This window comes from Chaetura pelagica, unplaced genomic scaffold (assembly GCF_000747805.2).
Source record: "Chaetura pelagica isolate M959 unplaced genomic scaffold, ChaPel_1.0 scaffold3, whole genome shotgun sequence".
NCBI lineage: Eukaryota > Metazoa > Chordata > Aves > Apodiformes > Apodidae > Chaetura > Chaetura pelagica.
The window spans coordinates 14,308,053-14,325,044 of NW_009952974.1; the positions used below are offsets into that span (position 1 = coordinate 14,308,053).

The window sequence follows — 16,992 nt, forward strand, 5'->3', positions numbered from 1 at the left end:
AAAACAAACAGTACAATGGTCTTACTGGGCCAGCCTGGGAATGCAGATCTCAGACAGAATGGTGAGCTGTCACAGAGCTACACACAGGCATGTCTATCAACTGCATGGAGAATAATTCCTTATTGATGGTGAAAGAACCATGATACACCTACAGTGAAAAACTCCTGAAGTACCACAATTTGCTGAAGTACCCCAGTATTTTTTTAAACTATTCTCATCCAATTTAAATGCACAAGATTCTTCTTCTTGTTTGAAAACCTTTCAAAATTTGACTAGATCTTTAAGGTCCCTTCCAACACAAACCATTCTATGTTTCTATGATAAAGTCCCAAGTCTGTCACTGATTGAAGCATACTACATCATTTGGCAAGTGTTTGCGTTTGTTTTTGGTTTGGTTTATTTTTTGGGGGTTGGTTTTGTTTGTTTTTTTTAATAGCAAATATTCCTCCGGCTTGCACAACATTTCAAATGTATTCTGTGCCTGATCACTTTTTGCATGGTGGTTGGCTAAATAGTTCAGCAATGCTGAACTGTATTTATTCCTTGATGGTTTCCAGGTGATCAGAGATTCTTGTGCAGTATGATGAGCAATCACATTGAAGGACGGACAACAGGTCTGTTGGATAATTAGTCGTTTCACCTTCACTTGTGAGCAATACTATGGAAGAAATGAAAGCAAAAGACCTCAGGTTTTGTGTTTGTTTTTTTTTCCACAAACTGTCATATTACTCTTTTATATGCTTTATTCTCAATAAAACTTACCGCACTGGAACAGGTTAAATGATGGCAGCAATGTCTGTCTGAGAAGGGCTGTTGAATTAGAAGTGTACCTGAGAATCACAGTTCTAAGCACTGAGACAAGGAGATGAATAATAGTTTAGTAGGACAATCCAGAAATGCTTCCATGAGCAGGTCATTGAGAAAGGAAACAGTTTGTACTAAACCAAACAATTCAGCAAACTTGGGAGTTTGCATCAAATCCTGGTATCTGAAATTTCTGACATATATGACAGTAATGATCAAGTCAATTAACATTTTAATTTACACATAGAAGGCATGGTCTCTTCTGGGTGATAAAAAGTGATGCAAAGAATGTAGTTTCCTATTTTTTTCCACCATTGCTGTTAGAAATTAATGCTTGCTGATTAATAATGTAAGAATAGTTGCACTGTGTCAGACCAAAGGTCTTCCTAAGACCTTAGCTTTGAGAGTGACCAAAAGCAGGGAAGACTATTGGAACTGAAAAAAGATACTTCCTCAGTGCAGTCCTGTCAGTTTCTGCAAGCTGGACTTTGGATATTTCCCAAGCCAAAGATGACTGTCTTTATCCAACAGTCCTCATTTGCCTTCTCCTTCTGTTAGCTCATAATTTTAAACTCATCAACATCTACAGCGATAGATCATGCAGTTTCACTATGTGTTTGATGAAGAGAGATCTTTAGTCAGATTAAAATCTGTACTGTGATCACAGAATTACTGGAGTTGGAAGGGACCTCTAGAGATCATCTAGTGCAACTCTCCCACTGAAGTAGGATAACCTAGAGTACTTTACATAGGACTGCATCCAGGCAGGTTGTGAGTATCTCCAGAGATGGAGACCGCGCAACCTCCCTGGGCAGCCTGTTCCAGTGCTCGGTCACCCTCACTGTGAAGAAGTTTTTCCTCATATTTAAATTGAACTTCCTATGTTCCAACTTGTACCCATTGCCCTCATTCTGACACTGGGAACTACTGAGAAGAGCCTGTCTCCATCTTCCTTGCACTCACCTTTTAGATACTTATATACATTGATAAGGTCTCCAATAATTTCATTTAATGCCCCCTAAACCTGAACATTGTATGAGAAAAGACTGTTAACAATTGTTCCCTCTGAAATTTAAAAAAAATGTTTGCTTTATGTATCTCTGAATTACAGAGCACTCACCTGATGTCAACAGATGACAGCCTCACATTTTAGAATCTGGTATAAAACTCCCATATTTTTAATCATTATTATTTTAAATAATTTTCAGTGTATGCAATGCGTTTCTGACTTCTTGTTTCCATGGTAACTGAAGACACGGGCACATATAAAAGTGTATGAAATAATGTAATACAATAAAGATCTCCATTTCATGAATTATGAAACTCAACACTGTGCTTTAGGTCTTACGTAGGCAGTGTGCGCAGAAAAGCAGAGAAAAAACTGCTTTACATCTTGTGAACATGTGCATTTCTCAAAAGGAAAAAAGGGAACACAGTTCAATATGAACACAAGTCCTTTTTACCCTCAGGGTTTTTCCTTATTTTTTTCCTCCTTTGTTGCTCCTCTCAGTGGAACTTGAGCAGCTGGAATAGCATTTCGGGAAAGCTCAGTGCCAGCACAGACCTCCCTGTGGCAGCCAAAAAGGAATCTATGAGTCTGTGACTAGTCTCGGGGAATAACGTGAAAAATACTTAAGCATGTGAATAACTTCATGCACCTACATATGTCTTTGAAGAACTGCATGTATTTCACCATGTGCATGGCAGGGACCATGGCTTGCAGTACTGATGTTGCAGTTACATGCTTTGGGTCCTTGAAAAACCCATGTTACCAAGCAAATTGAAATGGCAGTGTCATCAACGCATAAACCCCACATCTTCTCGCCATACATATTTCAATGGCAATATTTCCTAAGTAGTCCAAAATACAGAGGCCAGCTTGCTTTTTTGAAATGTAATTACTAAGGAAGACTATAATAGAATTATTATTATAAACCACTACAAATTATTTAATTACTAGGACATAAAAATAACTAAATAGAAAGATGGCATCATAGCAGAAAATAACATTGTCTAGGAATGCTTTCCCAATCCTTATAGAGGCTGAAGATAAATTTCATACATAGAATTCAGCTTCTCATTGTGCTGCCCATGGTTATGTATTTAAATGTGGGTATAAAATTATAACAGCATAAGATATTAATAACAAACTCATTTATATAATACTTTAATGTACTCCAACTATCATATTCACTTCAATTCATCATCTTTCATGTATTCAACTGTTTACCTTGCCATATAGAGTTACAGTCCTATAAAAGCTGTTTCCTTTTTTGGTTCAACCTTTTCCATCGTTAGTTAAATGTCTATTTAAGAGAGAAACAAAAGCCTCCCTGCGTGGAGGCAGGTCTTAGCCATACCTCAGACTGTAGAACTGAAAAACACAAGAATTTTCACGCACACTACATTTTGAATTTAAGATTCTGTAAAGCAGACATTGCATTATTTTCTGTTTTGTAGCTCTCCTGTGTGCTGTTTGACCTAAAAAAGGGAATCTCTCACAGGCTTTTAAATAATGCATTATGGTCATTAAATATTGATCTGGCTTATACCATTCACAGCTGCACAATTAGGTTAGCTTTTTAAAAATAGGTTCTTGTACATTACCCACTATAGGACAGTGTATATAAATTCTCTTAGAAAATGATATTAGTGAAATTTAAAGGTGATGTGTGTTTGTGGGACTGCTTGCCAAGTCACAGGACTTGTTCATTACTGTCTCAGAAGTCAGGAACTCTTTCTATAAATATCCTGCCCTGGACACAATTCTGAATTCTTTACTTATGTATCTTGGCCTTCTATATTTGTGTAAAAGACAACTATTTTTAGGCTTGGAGAGACTGCATTTGAATGAGCAGAAACCTGGCACAGCTGCACATTGCTATAGGATAGCAACAATCTTAGTCAGACTTCACTAGTCTTACATTTTTCTATTCCAGTAATTCAAATGCTTATAGCTGAACACCATCATACTTTATAGTAAAAAACCCCAAAGTTGAAAATTATTTTGTAGCAAAAATATAAAATTATCTGACAATGGAGAGTTTATGTACAGTACTTACTATACATTGTGTGTTTTCACTGCTCTTATTTTAATCCTATAAATCATTTACAAAAAACACAATCCTCTTTCTTAGAACTTGGAAGCACAGTGCATATCTGAAATACTGGAATAATGGCAGATACCCCATGATTCATTCTGATTAACAAGTAATGCTGTTTAAATTGCTTATTATTGAAACTCTGTAAATTAAGCTTCCATTTTAAAGAACTACCCATTTCAGGAAAAATGACTCATTTTACACAACTGACACCTTGAGTTTTCACTTGACCGACACTTTCAAGTGGCATAAAAAGGGGATTGGTTCTTTACCTTTTTTTTTAGATATCTTGGACTTGTGGGAGGTGTCCCTTCCCATGCAGGGGTGTTGGAACTAGATGACCTATAAGGTCCCTTCCAACCCAAACCGTTCCGTGATTCTATCAGAAAACTCAATGCAAAAGGCTGACTGCCATGAATACATAGATGGAAGGTGGCAGAAGGAACATTACTATGCAATTTTACAAATGCCAAACAAAACTGAAGACAGAAACATCCTTGCTGAAATCAACAGCAAATCTCCTGTTACCTTCCCTGGGGCCAGATCATCACCTACAGAGACTGGGATTTGCTCAGGCTCCGAATCTAGATCTCTGCAGTTCCATTTTTGTCTACCTGGAGAGCTAAGCCCCCTATTTTATTGCTGAACCAAGGGCATAAATTTTCCCTTCCCACTTCCCCAGGTGTGGGCAGCACCCCAGGTTGCTCCAACCAGGCCAGCAGAGCTGCAGCTGCCTGCAATACAGCTGGGCTTTGCACAGAGCTCCCTAGAAATGTATGCCTGCTAGTGATAATGAATCCCAAATAATTTAATGCAAATAATGAAAAGGGCTGGTGACATGAATTTTTACACTCATGATTCACATAATTGGATTCTCTTCTGAGAAAAATCCCCGTACACTCATTATTAGAACAATTTCTAAGAAATATGTAAGTATTTTTAAACTTGGGTTTGATTTTTATTAGTGAAAGCTGTATTGTAGTAACATCAGAAGTGGAATCACTTCAAAAGCATGCAAAACACCCATTCACTGTGCATCTATATTGCTGCTTTGTTTTTAGACAACTGTAGAAATCAGATATGGAACAGGACAATTGCATTACATGGTCCATTATCATACACTTCTTTTTCGTTGTTCCATATTATGAACTTCCCTCTGTATTTTCCAGATCCACAGCCAATGGTGCTCTGCATTTTTTCCCATCCTAGCATCTGGAGAAAGTTATTTAATTTCTTAAGGTTTTCCTAATAAGGTGGGGTTTTCTGTTGTTTCGTTAATTCTTAGACAGGATTAGAAGCAAGTGAAATACATTTTATTTTACATAACCTGCTCCCGGTGATTGTTTGATTCTTAGTATATTGTGAATTCATTAAGTATATCTGTGAATTAATCTAATAACAGTAGGAAATTCTTGACAGAATTTCAGCAAGTCTTGCTAGCCTTTCTACAATGAAATACAATTAATTCCCTGGTAAAAACTGGAGGAAAAAAACCCACAACTTCAAGTATAATTGCAATTTTTCACTTTTAATCAGAATATTACTGAGATTTTAGGCAAATAAAAATTAATGGCAAAGCATATTATTAAGACTATAAAGAGATAAGATCACAAAGATGGAAATAAACAGCTTCATCTAAGAGGAAGAATATGCAATGATTTCTGAGGTTACAGTTTGTTTGGAGTAATATGTGGAAAAGTTGTCAACTCAGATGTATTGTCTCTCCAAAGTCATTAATTACCATTAGGTCCCATGTCATTCCAGATCCAGTCAGTAGTGAACTACTGGCATTACTCTCATTTAGATGTTCCTGTCATGGGTGTTTGTTACTGTTCTGACTGAACCAGAACATCAGGTAAATCCTACCAGACATGTCTTCTGACATCTGCCAATAAATCACCAAAGGGAGAAGGGACAGTTTTAGCCCCAAACACCCCCAGAGGGAGGAATTGTTTATTAGCCAGTCAAGTCTAGGAGATGACCTCAATATAACAAAGGGCTTCTACAAAATATAACAATACAAGGATCAGAGAAGAGAGCAGTGATTTCAGGGTAGGATGCCCCAGGAGATCTTAGAAGGGAGACTGGCTGCCAAGCTCTGCAAGGGGGCAGACGGGACCAATTTCATCCTGTGGATGGATGGCCTCTCTGGGGATGACCTCTCTGTCAAAGGCCCACAAGACATGCCAGTCCTCTCTGGCTTTTTGTTGTTTTGTTTACAACCAGTGGTGTAAAAGACCATTGGAATTCATATTGTCAGGAACTGAAAGCAAGACAACTGGATAGAGGAAAGCAAAAATTTTTCTGAAAAAACCCCAGCTTAGTTTAAGCACACCTTGATTATATTACTCACTTTTTCATCTGTGTTCTTCATAAAAATGTATCCTTTAGGGTTATTAATGAGTAAATGCTTTTCATTTTCCTTTACATTATCATTAACTATTAAATGGATGGTTATATGCTGTCAAGGTAAACAAATAACAAGACATTCCTTACTTGGAGACTGGCAAATCTATTAATGAAGACACCTGGGAAAACAAGAAGAATAGCTCCTCATCACACTAGTTTCTAAGTTCGAAGAGTAACATAGTAGGCTTTTAGCTCAACTACAGACATCATGATGGAACTATCTTTCAATGGCTCATAGCAACCAAGAAGTATGGACCTCTAGTATGTAGAAAGATACTGGTTGAATCCTGACCATCACAGAAGCTATGATACAGATGCTTATTTTAAGACAAACAAACAAAATTTAAAAATATGGTCCTTTGTCCCTTTATTGTATCCTCTCTCACACTGTGTTCATTGTTCTTTTTGCCAAATATAAAATACAACTTATTAAGCACACAGAATCATTTAATGCTGGCTGCAGTTTTGGAATGATTTTCAAGTAGGTTTGGTGACTGCAATAACTTGGTAATCTAATCTTCCTCTTACAAAAGTCCGGGTAACTGCACAGTAGCTTCAACAGAAGGAGAATATTACACCTTATCACCCGGTATTGATACAAAGTTCTAAGTCACAGTGATCATTTGGGCAATAATCTACAAATCAAGCAACTAGCAATCTCTGCCCTTCCTCAGCCCAGGTAACTCATCAGTATCAGCTCTGACAAATCATTCTTGGGCTTTCTCCTTCCACCACAACCATCCCCACAGGGCAGAAATCAGGTTGCAGTCAGCCAGTGAAGTGTCAAAAAAACCCATCAAGCAGTGACAGATGCCAGGGAGCCACAGCAGGGAATGCCAGCAGTGTGGGGTCACAACAGCCCAGATCTCCTTCCCAGACCTCACAACAATCTGATGCACTTTGCATACATGAGACCTACACTAATTCCCACCACAAGAACCTCCCACACAACTTGCAGGAGCCATCTGCAACACTGACTCCTCATAGCCAAGGAAGTGCCACCAAGTTACACCAGTGTTTTCTCAAGCAGAAAAGGACAAAGCCTATTAGCAAAGTAGCTTTGGAGCACTAGCAGTGATAGAAGAGCAAGGTCAGTGTTCCCCCTGCTCTCTATCCTTTGCAAAGGGAGGATTCAATGAGAACACAGTTACTGGTCTCTAGCAATGCTATGTTCAGCACACATCACTTCACAGTTCTGCCCAAGGTGCTTACAGAAGTTAGAAGAGGATTTCTCACCTTCACGTCCGGCCTTCTGAGCCTATGCACAATCTTTTTTGTAAACACAGGACAGCTTCCACACTCTAAGCACACAAAGTCTCAAGCTCCTCTCAATTTATCCAGTCTCTTCCTAACCTCTCACTGTGTACAATTTTGCTATGATGGCTCTTGCAGAGGAGGCCACCAAACCCATGCAGTTCTAGCAGCTGGTACTGGCACAATGCTATTTTGCTGCTGTGCACCCATCACTGCAGGTCTTTATCCTTTAAAGGATTAATAATAATTATTGTTAATAATTATTTTCTGCTTTTCTCTCAGATAACCTACATCCATTTTAATCTACTGCTATATTGTCAGAGATAACGAAAAATGTAAGTCCTTACCTTAAATTTATCAACTTCTGCCTTCGAACATGTTGCATGATAAGATAACACCTGCCCGGGAACAAAAGATTAAAAAAACCACTTTTGTAGACTTGACAAGTAGAAATAATAGGGCTCTGTGCTGCAGTCTAATAAATTATTTTAATAACAAATTTAATAAATATTTATGCATGGTAATCCGGTTTGAATGTCAGCATATAGTAACTAATTGCAAGCTCTCAGGTATACACTCAGTGTTTATGATGCAATGCATTTTATAGCGAATCATGGACAGTCATTTAATGTAATAAACATTCCTACATTGTTCTTCTGGAATTCTACGATCAAAAGAGAAAGTATTTAATGTAAAAATAACGCTAGATTTATAGGCTTCAAATATTGCCTTTTGCTGTAATGTAAAGCTGTAATGCCTTTGCTACTGGCAAATCAGCACCTCTATGCTATGCATGACATTCTCTTCAATACCATTCTGGAGATGAAAGCATCAACTATAATGCACAAAGTACTGCACACCTCCTCTTATTACCTGTAAGTATGCATATATGCACGTGGAATACATTATGCCCTAGGTGATGACACCAGCACTGGACAAACACTCCTGAAGGTGCAAGAGCCATCCTGTGTTTTGCACCCACTAAGATCTGACTGTGGGTGGGATGAAGTGATTGGTCCATGAGGGAGCTCACAGGGCCAGAGCACTCCTAGCAAGGACAGGGTCTCCTCACCACACAGCAACACCAAATCTGCTAATGTACTACAACTTTGATACATATTTCTCATTTTGAAATTGTTTTTATCTATTAATGTCTGTTACTCATAACATTGCTTAAACTATCTCAAATGTCTTTGGCAATAAGTCTCAAGATGTATTTACTCATACCAATTTTAGAAGTGTCATCTTTTACAGTAACAGGAAATCATTCCTGCACTATAAAATAATAAATAACAATCACAAATTTTCTTGTTCTGTCCTATGTTTTACTTTCTATAACTATACATCACATCTGTCCTCAAATAGTATCTATTTTTCTGTCCCACCATATTTTAACTTCACTCAGAAATCTGTAAGATTAGTAAAACTATGTCTTCTGCTATGACAAATTACACTTAATGCCAAAACTCTTATCAAGTTTCTCCTTTATGTGCATTCATTATATCACTCTTGATTTTTTCACTCTTCTTTAATACTATTTGCTAATATTTTAATTATTTGCAACTTTTGCATCCTTGAAGCATACAACAGTACTTAGTCTGGTATTTAACCAGATGGCATCCTACTGTCAGGCTTTTCCCATAAGTTATTTACATTTTTATCTTCTGTTTATTAGTCACTTTTATGAGGTTTCTATATGAAAAACAATATTTGTATATCTGGATAGAAATAATATTATTGTATTTATGAAATTGATTTATTTTACATATTATATCAATGTCATTTTCAAGTGACATTTTCACTCTTATTGCTGTTGATTCCAGCTAAATGCATAAATGCTAATAAAGTATTATGATAGTGAGAAACGGATTCACAGTCCTTCAGCAGATACCATTCTTTTGTTCAGCACTTTGCTGCTGTATCTTCAGTCACTTTACAAATATATTATCATGAGTTGTTGCTCATTTATATAAAGAATTACTCTTCAATGAAGTATAGGGGCCATTTATCAAACCTATAATCTACATTGAAGCTATATGACTGTCCTTTTTAGATCAAAGAAGAAGCTGTATTTTAAACCAAGAAATTTAACTGTCTTTGATTTCAGCAGTAAATAACAAACTTTTATGCTAACTTTCATCACTGTATCTGAGTGTAAGGTCTGGCACTACTTGTTTTTCTTGCCAGAAGGCATATTCATTCTAACGTGTCATATTACACAAATATCTGGAGCATATAAGGGTTTATAGTAATTTATTACTATGATACATAAAGAACAAGGAATCTTGCAGGAGGCCTGAAAAGGTTGGTGTTTAACTTCTCCTCCTAAGCAAATACATATACAGGGATAATAAGAAGCCACATATGCTTGGAATGTTTTCTAACACAAACAGTCCTATTGACTTCAAAAGCCTTAACATGCCTGCATGCTTTGCCAGATAGATCCCAAACACATAGATAAATATCTCCAACCCTAAAGCAAAGAAAATTATCTTCATAGCAATCCAGTTGGGTTTGATTTTTGTTGAAAGAGAGCAAATTCAGGTCTCCATCAGGCCAACACTAGTTGGGGTTGTTCAGCCTGGAGAAGAGAAGGCTCCAAGGAGACCTTATAGCTTTTTACAAGGGCATTTAGCAACAGGGTGAGGGGGAACATTTTTAAGCTGAAAGAACATGGATTTAGATTAGCTGTTACAAAGAATTTATTTACTGTGAGAGTGGGACACAAGCACAGGGTGCACAGGGAAGTTGTGGATGGCTCATGCCTGAAGTGTTCAAGACTAGATTGGATGGGGCTTTGAGAACCTGGTTTAGTGGAAGGTGTCCCTGCTCATAGCAGGGTGGTTGGATCTTTAAGATCCCTTCCAATCCAAATCATTCTGTGATTCTATGATTTTTGTGGTTCTTATTATAATGCCTCAAAGGAGTTAAAACAGTTAAAGTGTGCACACATCAGGGATAGTTAGATAATTTTCTTCTCTTGTCACATGTGAAATTTAAAACAACACTGAAATCTCAGCAAAATTACCCTTTCATCAAAGGAATGTTTTAAAATTAATCAGTGTTGCAAATGCTTTTTAAAAGACTTTAAATTTCATTCAAACCATTCTTAACTATTGTTTTAGTAGGAATAATGTAAATTTGTAAAGCTACCCTTAAAACTCCAAGCTTTGTCCTCACCAAGATTTTTATATTATTATGTTGAAAATCTTGAAAATCTCCAGAATATAATAGAGAATAGTGTGTTATTTTTGCATCAGCCTATAGAAATTTAAATCATAATAATTTTAAAAAATATTTAAGCATTTTAGAATTCATTTTACAGGGACTGGTAGATTTCATTCTTAATGAATGGGTGGCAGGAATAGAAACAGGAAAAGAAATTCCTAAAAAGGCAATGGTCAAAAAGAGAGAAATCTTTCCATCTATTTAGCTTCTCTCCATCTATTCTACAGAAAGACTTGGTGTTGCATTATGTGTTGGCCTTGACTCACAGCAGAATTCTTACTGAGTTGCCAGCCATCCTGCTTTGACTTGATTCTATCTGAGAAGGATTAAGCAGATGTTGCTTTTGATACTAAAACATGCTGCAATTATGATAACTTTTTTCAAATGTTGTCCTCTTTACTGTATGTTTTACTTATACTTTACAACACTAGAAAAAAATTAAACAAGCTATCTAAAATATAAAATTCTAAGGAATTTTCCATCAGTTACTGATGGACAAGAAAATAAATATAATGCCTGGATTAATTCCTACACTTAGATGTGTAAGAAAGTAGATTCTCCATCATAACTGCCACCTCTTCTAATGTAAAAAAACCCAACATAGGCATCAAATGAGATACCTGGGTTCAAAATAAATTAGGTTGTGCATGAGCTCCACAGCTAAGTGCACACTGAATAAGTTTCCCTTCAGCATTACCTTAATAAGATAACACTATAAAGTGCAGAGAGGTAGATAAAGATGCTAAAATAAATTCAGAAGCAGTAGGTTCCTTTCCATGTGACAATTTTGAGCAAAAAAAAGTTTCATTGAGAAGTACACATACGTCAAGAGCCACAGACTGTTTTGCCCAGGATTTCTTCACTTGGTCATACATAATTGTGTTGTTGATGCCCAAGCCACAAAAAATAACAAAAGCCTAAAATTAAAAAGAGGAAAAAGAAAAAGTCAAATATAATTCAGTTACAATAAAAACACAAAGATGAATGCTGGCTTAATCATTAAAAGGAATTGCATAGAAAGATTAGAATAATAGTGCTTATACAGATATTCTTGCAGGTAGGTCACTGGCTTCAACAAGATGAGAAAGAACAGATGCAAGAAACTAATTTTAATTAGAATGCAACCTTACTAAGTGAGGATTTCTGAGAATTAATAAACCACAATAAAACAAATCACGGTACAGTCAACATATTCTTCCACCCCTCCCTAGAAGTAGCCTGAAGCAGCATTACCCAGAAGTACCAAATCCTACTGAAAAATTATGTTACTGCTGCAAAATCAAAAGTCTCTTACTTCAAACAGTCGCTGGTCAGCATCGTCAAAGGATTTCCCATCAAGCCTGTTCAACACTTGAGCTACACCTTTAAAAAGAATTCATACGAATTATAATCTTCACTGATTAATTCACAATGCAGATTATTTTAATGATTGGTAAGATTTAAAGTAAATTTTTTCAAACTGAAAAACAAAACTGCAAATACTTATTCTGAAATTATTAGATAGACATAAACATGTGAAAGTCTGATTGTTTCGATACCAGGACTCAGCTTATAACTTTCAATTATCCTTCATTATTCTTTAAGTATAATACTGCAAATTTAAAAGTTACTTGCAACACTTTTCACAAAAAGTTATTTATCTCTTTGGGACTTGAGCACTTTGCTAACAGCAATCATGTAAGGTGTCCTAGCAATTTCAAGTTACTAATGTAACTTGCTGAATCAGTACCTTTATTCCTAAAATCTTAGTTGGTTTAGCATCACCTGTGCATGTAAGTCCTTTTTTGCTCATGACTGTTTCATGAATTTATTGAACCAATGAAAAAATAATTTCCTTAAACCACTCGAAAAAGCAAAAGTTTTCAAGGCTCTTGGCTCTTGCCAAACTAAGACAGAGTTCTACTGCAACAAACTGTTTCTATTTCATTTAGCTACAATATGCCCTTAGAAAACTACTGAGGGAGCTATCAGCAGTCAAGGGTTCTGTTTCTTTCTACTTCTTTAAAGCAATAGGCATTTCACAACAAACAATGAGCCATATTTTTTAAGATTCAATACCCACATCATCTCTGCTGAATAAGCTTGAAGATCCTGGTCCTGAAGGATACCTCCATCAATGCACTGCTCATCTCAGCTCTGCTCTCCCCAACAGCCAAAACATACAAGGATCAAAGTCTTACCCTGCTGGTTTAAATTGCTATTGCTATGACCTCAGTTGTCTGTGGAAAGTTAACAAAGGAATCTGGCACTTATTTACAAGTGGTGCTTCTTTTTGTGCCAGAAGCAGGGTCAATTGCAGGTGTATCATAGCTGGGAAGCATCTTATCAAGCAAGTAATAAAACCCTGTTACACCCTGATCCTGCGTGCACCACTGCCACAGGCAACTCTGGCAGCTGCCACAGCCCCTCCAGTAAGTCTTCCCTGAGTTGTGTAGTTTCCCATTCAAGAAGGAAATGACCACTTTGCTGGACTGCAGAAACAAGTTGTCTGAGTTGTGTAGCAGAAAGGGAGACCCAAGAAGTACATCAAAGCATATATCACTAATATTGTTTGAATTTCTATTTTCATCTCATTAATCTTCCAGTTTCAATACAATATATAACTTAACAATGACACAATGGGAAAGCTGAAAAAGTCCATACAGTATCCAAGTCTCTTCTTGGATACTTAGCATGCATCCTAGGTACCGTAACTTCTTAACAATATTCAGCTGGGAAAAAGAAGAAAAAGGAACATAGAATTAAAAAGGCAGAACTAAATTTACATTAGCACAAAAATGATGCAGCTATGAGGAAGGTCTTACCAATTATTTGGTGGTTGCTATTCCATATAGGAACACACAGAACAGATCTTATGTGAAAGCCAGAAATCTGGTCAGCCTAAAACATACAAACGAGAGCTTCCATTAGCTGTAGGGACCATTCACAGCCTTTTATGTCACAGTAACAGAAATGTCAAAGAGTAAGTTTACATTTACAAATATCATTCCATATGGTTCCACTTTCACTCAGAAAATATTTCCGCTGAAACCTCATTCACAGCAAGATTAACCAAAAGTCACAAGGATTATTCTAATAATTGCCGAAGAAAATACAAACACTGCCATCTTTCTAACAGAAAGCATAAACTACTTGATTTGGAATTAAGGACAAACTGCAATTGAGACAATGTCCAGACAATTTCTGGATTACTTGTGCTGCTGGATTAGCGTAGACAATCTCCATTGAATAAGTTTGACTTAGAAACACTGAAACTGGATTTAGCAAAGCAGCTATTAAAAGGGGCTTACAGGAAATCACATTTTCAGAAGAAAGGCAAGAGTAATTAGGGAATTGTTCAGAAGTGCGAGCTGGGAAGAAATGGAAGGATGGGGTCAAAACCAAGATTTGAGATTTTCTGTGTAGGTTTAATTGCTCCTGTAATTTAATATAGTGTAAAACTTTGCAATTTATTGTAAGCATCACTGATTCTCTCTTTTATGTGGTTAATAAGCCTTGTTCTTTAGGGCCATTGCTGCAAAATCTGAGGAAAATATTTTTTCAAAAGAGATTAGAGTAAGAAAGTGGGATGAGCCCTCTCACAGAAGATCAAGAGATGTCCTTTAACTAAAACTGTCAGTGCTACAGGCAGTCTCTAATAAAAGAAAAAGACCAGCAGTAATTAATATAGTGGAGGCAGGGTAGGATCACTGTCATCTAGCTAGCAAAGAATACAACTCAGGTTTTACTAGAATACTGCTTATTTGTACATGCTCAGAACTCATCACCGATATCAGCTTGCTGTGCCACCTAAAATCCATGGGAGTGTGGCAACAGTTGTCTCAGATGTGTATCTTAAAATTAACTCAATTAAAATACTTCGGCATTAAAGTCTCAGTGAATGCACTGAAAATTTAGCATCAACATTTGAAAATGACAGTGTTCTGGGAGAAAGAAGAGTGGTTTTTAATAGAAACAGAAAACATAATGTCTGTTCATAAATACAAATGCATGTTTGATCGTATCTCAGTCACAAGGGATAATAAGTTCATTTTCCTACACTTGACTGTCTGCAGAAATAATTGGTTGTAACAACTGAATTTAAGAATTAAATTTTCATAGGAACCTACTGACAGAAGATTATTACTACTCTTTTTATTAAGTCTTTTGATTTTCTCTACATAAATTGGCCAATGCTTCTGACTTGGAAAGGAGTAACTGTGAAACAAATAAGAGCTCAATTATTCAGGACATTATATATTAAAAGTACAACTGCAAACATATCAAGTATTGGCATGCTTTATTTTAGCATATTTCTTTGGCAAAAAATAGACCCCAGGCATTAATTGTACTTGAAATTCTGAGCAAATTAGCACTGACAGTTTTCTTGTACACTTCTACAGCAAGTCCCTTTCATTTTTCTTGTTTTGACAAAATCTGCTTGTTTGAGAGATAGTCCCTTTAATGACACATGGAATAGAACTGGAACCAAGCAAACTCTCAAGATGAAATACTTCCAAGCACACTTATTGTAGTAATATAGTTTAGCAAGCTTGCTGACTAAGGCTGGCTGCTGATTAATGTGCTGCCCAACTGCTGGCCAAGTCCCCCACAGTGTTCCTGTACTGAATTCAGCGACTGCTGTCAGTTAATGAGAATAAGACTTCTGACAGAATTCAGTGAAGATCTTGTCCTTCCATATGCCTCTAAAATTTATTTATGTGTTCAGTATACACCTGTGTTTTTATCTGTATGTACACCTTCCTGACTGAGGCTGGAATGAATACCTTTGGATACACAACTTTTATTAGGAGTTACATGTATCTTGGAGAAATAACTAATCCAGTGTATTTTATTTGTGCAGATTAAAAGCTCGGTTGGCTAGGCTTGTCTCTCTAGATACTGGTTCTGTTTTCACTCTATGTGTGCAGAGTGCCAGTCACCCCAGCTAAGAACGATGGTACTGCTAACACTGAACACAAACAGCAGAATTTTCAGCCATAAAGATCAGTTTGCATAAACATCAAAACACTTGACCGAGGAAGGCGTCACTTATATAAATAGAAAAAAAAAAATAATTCACAGACAAAGTAACTGCCTGAAGTCATACACTAATTCAGTGACCTGTGTTTACTGTACAAAGCCATGTCAACACCAGCAGACCCAAAAGACATAATGGATAGAAAAAATAATACACAATAAATAGTCATATGTTGAGCCACTTGGCTATACCAATAAAATTGTTATATTAGTTGCAATGCCGAAAATGTGATTTATATATACATTTCTAAAAATCTCTTACTTCAGCATCAAAGCGAGGATCCTGGTAGGCATCACTGATGTTCACTGGGAGACCCGTGGAAGCAACAAGTTCAGCAATGCTATTATTTATTAGCCAGTCAGAATAAGATGATGATTTCTCCATGTTGTCTTTGAAACTATCAAAAGGCACAGCAAGGGAAAAAAAACAACAGTCAATGCTGCTTAAAAGTCAATCATGCTTTTTTATGGGCATATTCATAGGAACAGCAAAACCATTCACAGTTATTAACAGTTACAAAGTATTATCAATGGAACAATAATTTGTTATTTCTTGATGTGTTACATCAAAAATTCTCTCCTTTACACAACTCTTTGTACTGAAAATAGCATTGGTGTCCCAAGTAAAGTAAATAGAGCAATTAATAATGAAATGTGTTTACATATGAAGAGAGTGAGATTATGTTCCAAGTTTCTGTGGGATACAGGCCTGCTCACCAAAACCAACCAGTTCTAAATAATATTTTCTTTAGAGCTACTTGAAAGTATACACTTTTAAGATTTTTCAAATTAGTCTGATAATTTGGGATATTTTAAATTCAGGCTTCCAATAATTTTCCTGTCAAGAGAGCTGTCTTTATTTATTTATTTTGGTCTGAACTGCCAGACCTGAATAGCTGAAGAAGGAATCATGAAATAAGGATTAAAATCAATAATGAAAGTGTGTTGAACTGGGTGAATTCAAGAAGACATAGAATACATGAAAGTTTGTTTTGTTTTTCCTGGCTGAGCTTCTGCCACAACTTCTGAGGGGCTAAAGAGCTGTCAGTTAATGAGGTTAAGACTTTAGAATTGTGGGATCAACTCACCATGTTCCACTGCAGCTTCTTCAGAAAACTCAGTATCTACACGAGCCTCTAAGTCTACACCTTACACCTCATCTAATCAGCAAGAAAGT

General features: G+C 36.5%; 1 protein-coding gene across 1 annotated transcript in view; it reads right to left on the bottom strand.

The window, feature by feature from the left end:
- The window catches only part of PDE11A (phosphodiesterase 11A), a 111,729-nt gene that overhangs the window by 46,466 nt on the left and 48,271 nt on the right, over positions 1-16,992 (bottom strand). The window contains exons 5-9 of the mRNA XM_009996319.1: positions 16,078-16,213; positions 13,601-13,676; positions 12,091-12,158; positions 11,621-11,713; positions 7,916-7,966 (exon numbers count right to left, since the gene is read on the bottom strand). Coding sequence (XP_009994621.1) covers positions 7,916-7,966; positions 11,621-11,713; positions 12,091-12,158; positions 13,601-13,676; positions 16,078-16,213 — 424 coding nt within the window. The remainder of the gene's footprint in view (positions 1-7,915; positions 7,967-11,620; positions 11,714-12,090; positions 12,159-13,600; positions 13,677-16,077; positions 16,214-16,992) is intronic.